This window comes from Paramormyrops kingsleyae, chromosome 1, assembly GCF_048594095.1.
Source record: "Paramormyrops kingsleyae isolate MSU_618 chromosome 1, PKINGS_0.4, whole genome shotgun sequence".
NCBI lineage: Eukaryota > Metazoa > Chordata > Actinopteri > Osteoglossiformes > Mormyridae > Paramormyrops > Paramormyrops kingsleyae.
In genome coordinates, this window is record NC_132797.1 from 74,737,002 (window position 1) to 74,746,812 (window position 9,811).

General features: G+C 47.6%; 1 protein-coding gene across 2 annotated transcripts; it reads left to right on the forward strand.

Moving 5' to 3' along the window:
- The first annotated feature begins 1,209 nt into the window (after positions 1–1,209).
- Positions 1,210–9,496, forward strand: LOC111838129 (uncharacterized). 2 transcript variants are annotated; one of them, XR_011982563.1, is made up of 11 exons: positions 1,210–1,312; positions 2,382–2,555; positions 2,964–3,128; positions 3,405–5,297; positions 5,587–5,712; positions 6,769–6,891; positions 7,120–7,242; positions 7,412–7,540; positions 7,621–7,828; positions 8,545–8,664; positions 8,873–8,883. XR_011982563.1 is itself a non-coding variant. In XM_072699172.1 (11 exons), exons 1-11 carry the CDS (start codon positions 1,249–1,251, stop codon positions 9,007–9,009), a joined length of 3,258 nt encoding a protein of 1,085 aa, XP_072555273.1. In that variant the 5' UTR covers positions 1,210–1,248; the 3' UTR covers positions 9,010–9,496. The 2 variants fall into 2 exon arrangements, 1 of the variants encoding a protein (XP_072555273.1); XM_072699172.1 differs by having other exon boundaries at positions 7,621–7,824; positions 8,873–9,496.
- The last annotated feature ends 315 nt before the right edge of the window (positions 9,497–9,811 follow it).

Here is a 9,811-nt window from a genome sequence, read left to right on the forward strand (position 1 = left end):
CATTTGCGATTCCTTTTGTCTGAAATTATAAACGTAGACTAACTGTGGACTCTTTGAAACGATGATGTAGCCTCATTAACTGCACTGTCATCGATCCAGGACTAAATCAACCAAAACAAACAAACACATGTCTGGACACGTGCAACAAGCTGAATGTAACATTGGGATTTTGAATATTTTAAAACCTGGATTGGTTTCTCTTCTGTATCACCTGACCGGTCTGATAGGTCAATGTGCTCCAACCGTTCCCTAATGATGTTCTGTGACCAACGGCCTGGTTGAGTTTATTTCCATCATAATAAAATCTCCATTTTAAGATCTGCACGGCATTCCCAGTGCTCCTCACCAGCATGGACATGGAAGGAGATGCCTTTGTTCAGAAATGTTGATGTGCTGTTGAAGAAACATTCAATGCGCCATTTGACTTGGGCTGGGAATGTGCGCCCATATTTGTGCATGTGTACGGGTGTATGTGTTCACACACACACACACACACACACTGCTTTCTCAGAAAAGGCTTCTTCACCCAGACCGTGTGTCACAGTGTCCCCTTACTGTTGCCCCGTTGTTGGGTATTTAGACGTCACCTCCAGTCCAGTCAGACCATGCCTGGTATTCGTTGCACTGACCCACAGGAGGCGTGGAATCAACAGGAAAATCAGACTGTGCAGCCCCAGGAGGAGAGAAGAGGGACATGCTGGCCTCCATGATGAATCTCTCTCACCAGAACCTCAATGACAAAGACCAAGGAATTAAATGATGGCTTTGGGAGGAGAACAGGGTACATGAGGAGGAGGAGGAGGAGTCCTGCATAATTCATTGCATCTGCTGCGACCTGCTGCCCCAGACAGCCGCATGCGTGTACACGAGCGGCCCAGTGCTTCCCCTCTGCTCACTTCTCATTATCTGCCGTGTTTATCACCATGCTTTTTTTTAAGTTCTGGCTCTCATGTCCTCCTGGAGGATGACAGCCTGTGGAAATGAACCTGCGTTATGAAGAGTCTTCATCACCAAAGGATTTATGGGAAAACCTTGAGATTTTTTTTCTTTAATTTTAGTTTTAAGCTTTTCTTTTCAACCTTTTGGGGGAGGAGTGGGTGTCAGTCCGCAGTAAAAATCCAGCAAGTTGTACCCCATCCTCGTCCCACCCCCTCCTACAGGAGGGGCCGTCCCTTTAGCCGCTGTTAGTGTGAGCAGAGATCACCCAAAACTCCACTCAGCCGCTCTGAGGATCCGTCGTCCCTCTACATGGGGGCTCTGGTGAGGCTGGTGGGGCTTTTGGCCCTGTCCTGGACCTGGACCCTCCCTCCAGGTAAGCCCTCTGACCTCTGACCTCTGCATAGCTGCCTGACCGCAGGAAGGGAAATCATGTCTCAACTGGTCAGCTCGCACATTTGTGAAAGTATGTGTAACACTACAATTCTCGTAATCATGTATGTGTGGCCTTTGAATATATGTGAATTTAATCTGTAGTTTAGAAAGTTTTTCCTCACTTAGATTTTTTTTTATAAATAGTTTTCTACTTTTGTTTGCATATAGTATGTATTACTCCATAAAATGGGATGAAGAGGTAACTGTATATTTTATAAAGTGTTTTTTACTGTTATTAATAATTTACCTTCCACATGTTATTTGACTGTTTCTGTTTTAGAAAAAAGAAAGATTTCTTCTCAAGATATGCAGTTCATTGGTATTTTGGTTTTGGTTTTATTCAAAAGCGTACAAAATCTGTAAGAATATGAAATAATTTAACAGTGAATGTATGTTTGCTCTGATCTTCCACGTGTGTTTTAGAATGTTTGGCGTGGTTGGGTTCTATGAGAATCCATCTCTTTTTATTTGTTGTCATGGACAAACAGAGGTGTGCTTTTTTTCTGGAATCTTGGAGAGCCCTGGATATTTCCTTCTGTCTGGATTCCTGCCCTCCCAGTAATGATGCAATTAAAGAAACCATCACATTTCACAGAGGGCCACAGGTGTCCGAAGACCACAGGACAATGTGTCAGCAGCTGTGTCCGAATTCAGGGGCTCTTTTAAGGCTGCATGCGAAGACGGAATGCGTCACGGCAGTGGAATATGGCTGTCCCATTCGGAAGGCTTTCCCGGGCCTTGAAGGACGCAGCCGATGGATCCCTCGCAGCCCAGCATATCCCAAAATTTGTTGCGTGGATTTTTAGAAAATCTTCAAAGGATGCAGCCCCTGAATTCGGACACCGCCAGCGCTTCTAAGGTGCCCATTCTTAATGGTGATTTTTAAAGAATCTTCGAAAGATTTGGCCCACAAATGCTATGTAGACCCCACCCATTGAAGGACATAGCCTCTGAATTCGGACACAGCCAGCTTGTCTAAGGTGTCTATGCTTAACTCTGATCTTCTGTAGGCTGTGCTGTCGGAACTTGCGATGGGTTTAGACATCTGGCAAATGGGCGCACCTTCTTCCGGTACGGGGGGCTCTACGTCACTTTCACCTGTAATCCGGGCTTCAAGCTCCATGGCCATCGGACCAGTAGCTGCCTGTCTGGCCGCTGGATTCGGGATCCCCCCGTGTGTGTTGGTAGGTCTGGGGAAGAACCCCGAATATTTAATGTGAATTGGCTTTCCCCTAAGAGGTGAGGAGTCCGGCATGCATGTTTATACGGTTACAAACCTGTTTAAGCATAAAGAGACCCGGAGACCTTTGTGATTAATGATATGAAATTCCAGATTTGGCAATGAATCATTAAAGATGACAGTCGATCTCTCTACACTGTAATTCAGCGATTCCCAATCCGGTCCTCACTGACCCACAGAGGTCCATGTTTTTGCTTTCTCCCAGCTCCCTGCCAGACAGTCCACATTTTTATCGGGAGCTGGGAGGGAGCAAAAACGTGGACTGTCTGTGGGTCAGTGAGGACCGGATTGGGAAGCACTGCTCTGATTTATTGCACTGCCTTGATATCCACCTGCTCTTCCTCTCCTGCAGCCTCAGGCTGCCCAGATCCTGGTCAGCCCCAGCATGGCAGCAGCACTGTCACCCAGGACGGCTCCTTTGCAGCCTTCACGTGTCATGGGGGCTACAGGCTCTACGGCCCCCAGCTGCTCTACTGCCAGGGTGGGGTCTGGAACACCACCAGGCCGGTATGCAAAGGTGGGTATCCTGCCCACCCCACTGCTGGCCTGCCCTGCCTAGCCGGTCACTGCCTAGCCGGTCACTGCACCGCACTGCTCAGTAAACCACAGGCCTGGAAAGGATGCCAACAGACCTTGATTCCCTGTAGCCGCTATGCACACTGTTAACATGACCTGTGTAGGTTTAGTATAATAGTATAATGAACTTCAAGAGTGAATTCCCTCATTCTGCTTATTCAGGCCTGGTCAAACCAAAACAAGGTGAACCATTTTTGCCTGCTTGTGTGTCTTTCAGAATCTGACATTATGAGCTCAGACAAACACAAGTACCTCGACCTTTTGGGTCTCGGCATTGAGCACAATGCCAACCTGCCCCTTTCCACGAAGGACCTGTCTGCATTCTGGTACAACAATGTTGCCAACACGCCGCTGAAAGATGCATTACCCAAGACTGGACTGCAGGACAAAGAGCTTCTGAGGAACTCTCACCCCAAGCCAATTGTTGAAGAACACGTGCTGAAGGAGATAGGCAACAGGATCCCACCAGAAAGAGACCATCCAAAGAAACACTGGTCGAGTCAAACATCAGAGGCTGGGGTAGAATATGAAGACACCTATAAGGAACCAGCAGATTATGGTGCATTTGTCACCAAGCCTGAAGAGCTTCTGGCATCCTCTGCTTCTCCAACCCCTGAGACTAACTTCTTAACAGCTTCTTATCCAGAATCAAAATCAAGCTCAACATCGCCTGTTGCTGGCATCCATGAAGATATGGCTCCACAAACAGAGGGAATCCCAGCTCACACAGTGGGCCCAAATTTGCTTGTGGCTAGAAGACCAGACCCAGAAGCTCCAAATGCAGAAACTGTACCCCTAAATGCAGGCCCACCAGCACCCAGTGAGACGTCAATGCCAGGTGCTGAGAGTTATAGAGAATTGACTGTAGAGTCTAATTTGGAATTATATGATAGTTCAACAGGAAGTGAACTACAGGATCAGAATTTCACACCAGAGGTCAGTACATTTTTAGCTACCCACTACCTGGAAACATCTAAAACGTGGGCCACGCCAGCATCCATCATCCAGGCTGGATTTCTGGGGTTTTCTCAAGCCGATCCTCCCCTCCGTCAAGCATCCAACCTTCAGACACATGTCACGTTCCTCACTGCTTCGATGGGCGATATCTCAACATCTCAGTCTGTACCTGAAAGCCGTGCAACATCAATGGATGCAGCTTCGTCGGGGTTAGGCAAACACATAAGCCAGTATTTCATGAAGAAAAAATCTACTGAAATGGATGGTGATTCTGAAGAACTTCGTAGTGGATCTGCTATAGGCTTTGTGAAGAGCCCAAGTGAAATTAGCACATCAGTGAACACCAAAGAGGGAAAAATGTCAGGTCAGCCTGGGGTCAATTCCGCAATGTCTCCAGACCCTGCTATGACATTGGCACCTACTGATTCCCTGTTTAAGGACTCCTCTGATCTTCACTCTCTCATCTCTTTGAAGCCTACAATTTACAAGGAAGACTGGGGAGAAAGTTCTAGATCTAGTGTCTCTGCAAGGCTTAGAGAAGATGATGCATGGCAGGGGATTTTATTAGCTAGGACACAGGAGGGATTAACACTGCCAGGAGAGGTCACCCCAGAGCCCTCTGGTGCCCCCGATCTGGGGACAGGCTGGCCCATGAGTGAACCAGCAGTTGCCACTAACAGGATGCCCCCTGAAACTGGGACTTTTCCACCAAACCCAGTGTCTGTTACTGGGACTCAGGAGGATTCCGCTACAGGGAGCCTTGTTGAGTCCACGAGCTCCTCCGTGGGCTGGCTGAGAACCGTGACTTTGCAGACTTCCCGAGCTGGCCAGGAGGACAACGCGTCGTCTGCTCTAGGGGAAATCCCCCTTCCTGTGACTGTGAATGCTTCGCCGGGTCCAATGACTGGAAGTCCTCATGTCTTAAAGGTCGCGGGACAATTATGGATGCGCAGGCGACGGCCAACGTGTCCGTACCCGCCTCTGCCGGCTCACGGGACTTTCTACTTCCGCACGGTCGCTAACCCCACTCCGCAGCAGTACAAACACTTTGTGCAGTACGCCTGTTACCCTGGTTACACATTGGCCAATGGGGACGTTTATAGCTACTGCCTGCAGGGCGGCAAGTGGAGTGGCGTCACACCTGTTTGTATAGGTAAGCATCGCTCATGCACACGGGGGGAGAAAGCAAGTCTATCTTTAAAAAGTAATCATTTTGCTGCATTTAAAAAGCTTTTCTGTGGACAAGCAAAATTTACATGCATCCATTTGAAGATCATGTCTGCTCTGCTCTAGCTTCTGCTCAGTACTGGTTAGGGGTCTTAGGGGAGCCTGCAGCTCCTGGGATGGCTGAGGTTTATTTGGTCCGATGATTCAGCTTGTCTGAACCCACGTCCGTCGTTGATTGCTGAGCCGTGCCGATGACCCCTGCTTCTGGTCCTCAGAGGAGATCCCCTGCTCCATCAGCAATGGCGGCTGCTCCCAGTTCTGCGACATCGACCCCCAGAACCAGGCTCGCTGCCGCTGCAGGCCGGGGTTCCAGCTGCTGGAGGACGCCCGAACGTGTCGAGGTGAGGGAGAGCCCCGAGTCAGAGGATGGGGAGGGGGGCTTTGGGTGTGTCTGCTTTCAGAAACAGGAAGCAGCTTCGAGCTCTGAGCAGCTTTCCAAACCATGAAAGGTGCAATTCTGTACTTCTGCTTTTCTTCCCAGTAATGATCTAAACAGCTTCACCAGGAAAATGTGGGTGGCATGTAAGACTGCGTCAAAACTGCAGTGTTTGTTTAAAAAGTACCTGGTTTTAAGAATGTAATCGTTTAGCAATAACTTCTCTGGGAAATCTCAAGCAAGTTAATGGTGTAGCAGCACCTGGGTTACAGGCCTTCAGGAGACGACTACAGGCCCTGTCACTGGAGTTCTCTATACCAGTGTTTCCCAATCTGGTCCTTGGAGACCCACAGACGGTCCACGTTTTTGCTCCCTCCCAGCTCCCGGTAGCAAAAACATGCATTGTCTGCGAGTCCCTGAAGATAGGATTGGGAAACATTGGTCAGTATGCCTGTTACATCAGATGGAAGCATTTATTTATCATAATAAATATTGGGATATGGTGTGTGTGTATATGTGTGTTTGATTATACATAAATCCCATATATATATATATATATATATATATATATATATATATATATATATATATATATATATATATATATATATTAATATTGGGATTTATGTACAATCAAATTAACCATTTTCCTATCAGTTTTATGTTGGAATGTTGAAAACAATTTTATACTGTAAAATCATGAACTGCAGTTTATGTTAGTCGACATAAAAATGCCGTCAGTGGCACAGATCTAATTATAGATGTAGCAGGTCCTGCTAAGTACTTCACCAACCCTGTTCGGCAGCAGACTTCCAGAGCAACAGAGATACAAAACATCCTAAAGTCCCCAGCTGCATGGCGGCTAACATCTGCTCCTTCGCTTGGCTCTGGTACCCCAGTGACGACCTTTTTGGTTACACATACACAGAACTACTCCAGTGCTGCTCCCTGGAAACCAGTAATGGCATGTATGTGTGTTCTTGTCCTCTGTATGTTGAACCAATATGATTGAGTTTTTCAGACAAAGATGAGTGTGCAGAGGAAACCCACTCATGTCAGCAAATCTGCATCAACACCTTCGGCTCCTTTGAGTGCCACTGTGGTCCGGGGTACCTGCTGTCTAGTGACGGGAGGACCTGCTCTGGTTAGTGACCCGGCTCCCAGAATGCACTTTGGCCCCCATTGCTTTCGATAAGAAGAGACGGGGGTATTGGAAGGGAGGGATTGAGACATGCTAGCAAATCCCACCCCTTTGCCTGAAAATCCCAGCTTTTCTCACGTGAGCACTTGGTTCATCCCCCTCCCCCCCAATAATTTTTATTGTTTTATTGAATTTATCACACGGCAGTAAAACCATGACCCCCGTTTACAGACCGAGATGAATGTGTGGTCAGCAATGGCGGCTGTATGCACCACTGTGCCAACAGCGCTGGAAGCTTCCGCTGCTTCTGCCACCCTGGCTTCCAGCTTGCAGATGACATGGTCACCTGCCAAGGTACTGGAAATCAAGAAACTCGACACCTGTGTGTCCACTAGGTGGCGTAGTGGTTAAGGTCACAGGTTAATAATACAAATGCTGCTGGTCAGAATTGTCAGAAGATCCTGAATTCCCCTGAAAAGTCCTGTAATCCATCTCCTCCCACCTCCCGTTACTCTCCCCCTAGACATAGATGAGTGCAAACTTCCTGTGGGCGTGGCCACGTGTCTTTTTGGCTGTGTTAATACACCAGGTAGCTATCGATGCTATTGCCCCGAGGGGTACCAACTGGGGGCCGTGGACGGACACTGCCAAGGTCAGAGCCCAGTCACTCTGGGGGGGGCTCTGTGGGAGCTATGGAACCCCCTTTTCTCACTGCCATCCCCCCCGCTGCAGATATCGACGAGTGTGCCGAGAATGGTGGGTGGGGCCTATGTGCCATGGCGTGCCACAACATGCCCGGCTCCTTCCGCTGCTCCTGTGCCTACGGCTACCAGCTGGCAGGTGATGGGCGCTCATGTGTGGCTGAGTGTCCCGCCGGGTACCGCAAGCAGCTAGATGGCGCCACTGCTGTGGGGGGCCCCGAGACGCATTGTGTTGGTAGGTAGGTGGGGGCGGGTCCTGATGTCCCTCAATGTGTGGGGCTGCCAGACACTGGCAGTAACCAAAGGGTTAACCCTCCCAAGATGGAATGATCGTGCGCTGTGGGTCTCAGCATTATTTCTCCTATCCCAAGTTCATTTGAACTTTTCAAAATACTTTTTAGGCAGAAACACAACCTCTAATTCTTTTTTTAGCGTGATCGGGAAGGGGGGTTGGGTAGCCAGTTGACCCCCAGAGATTTTTGTCTCCCTACTTGGGAATTTTAGGTTCCTCTCCTCCATTGTCATCTTGGTTTTCCTTTTTTTCTTTCCCTTCCCCTGTTTTTATATTGTTGTGTCATAATGTATCACAGCACACCCATGTAATTCACCTTGGGGTGACTCTGTTGTGAAAGGCGCTATATAAAAATAAATTGAATTGTTAGGTGGCCATCCCCCGTCCACACACATTCTTTATTTATGATATTGTAAGGGGGGGAGGGGGCCAAAAACCTCACCCAAAGTGGCCACATGAAGCAGCTGTGCGTCTGATCAGAAGGTCGCTGGTTTGAACCCCGACCTCGGCAGACTAGTCACATCAGTGGGCCCTTGAGAAGATCTCCCCAAGGGGATCAATAAAGTGCCCAGCAGGTCCCCACAAAATAGCCGTCTAAATCCTACTGAAAAAGCTGATCCGTGTGGAGTATATTCGAAGTGACCCTCTCCCGCCCACCTGCAGACATTGACGAGTGCCAGGAAGTGCACAGGTGCGAGTGGAAATGCGCAAACCTGCCCGGGTCCCACCGCTGTATCTGCCCACGGGGGTACAGGCTCGACTCGGACGGCTATCACTGTACGGGTGGGTGGTTCCCTGCTCCTAGTCATGTACCCTGCACAAGGGCTACTCTAACCTCAAGACTGCTGCAACACACCAATGGAACAATGCTGATCAGTTTCACTTGGATTCACATTAATAATAATCTGTCCCTATCTCAGGCCAGTTAGGCACACCTTCATACATTATGCTGTGATGGCAGCAGTTTAATTCTTTCGTAATTGCTCTCCAGATGTCAACGAGTGTGTGTCTGAGAACGGGGGCTGTTCTCACACTTGTATCAACTACAGAGGTGGCTACAAATGTGCCTGTCCAGAATTCCACCGCTTGTCTCCATTCAGCAAAAAATGGTGCCAGCCCACCGATTAGGGGCACGCAGATGGTTTGTATGTACAATGTTAAGCTTAATTTGTATAATTCTGTTGTAGTTTGTATCCACTTTTTCACATATATTACCATGTAATTTTACCTCTAAAGCTAACTACATGATGTAGTGTTTTCTTGAATCCAGACCAAAGCCAAAAGTTAGATGGGATTAGATGACTTGCATAAAAAGTTACAGTAAAAAAACAAACTATTTTCTCCTAGTGATCTGGATTTATTTTTCCGACACTGTGTTGCCAAGCAACCAGAAATACTGCTCATGGGAAACATCATTAACAGAAGTTAAACTAGCCAGTCTAGCGATGATGTCATTGTAGTGCACACAACCAATGCTGTAAATATCCCAGTGAATAACAATGCTTCAGTTCTTTCAAAAGTATTTATGTATATAAATACATTAATAAGGAGTAAAGTTATCCAGTTCAATTTTTGGTTTTATGCTTAGACTTGTTTAAATAAAATGTGAAACTGGTTTCTTGCCTTCATTTGGAGTTGTTTGTTTACATACTGACTGACTGGTCATGTTTAGAACATGTAACATATATGAACTACAAGGTAGAAGCTTCTTCCTCTTTCCGTAATGTGGCCTCAGAGAGACAGCAATGACTGTAAGGGACAAACCGCCATTTTATTAATGTGGCCTCAGAGGAGACAGCAATGACTGTAAGGGACAACCGTCATTTTATTAATGTGGCCTCAGAGGACACAGCAATGACTGTAAGGGACAAACCGTCATTTTATTAATGTGGCCTCAGAGGAGACAGCAATGACTGTAAGGGACAAACCG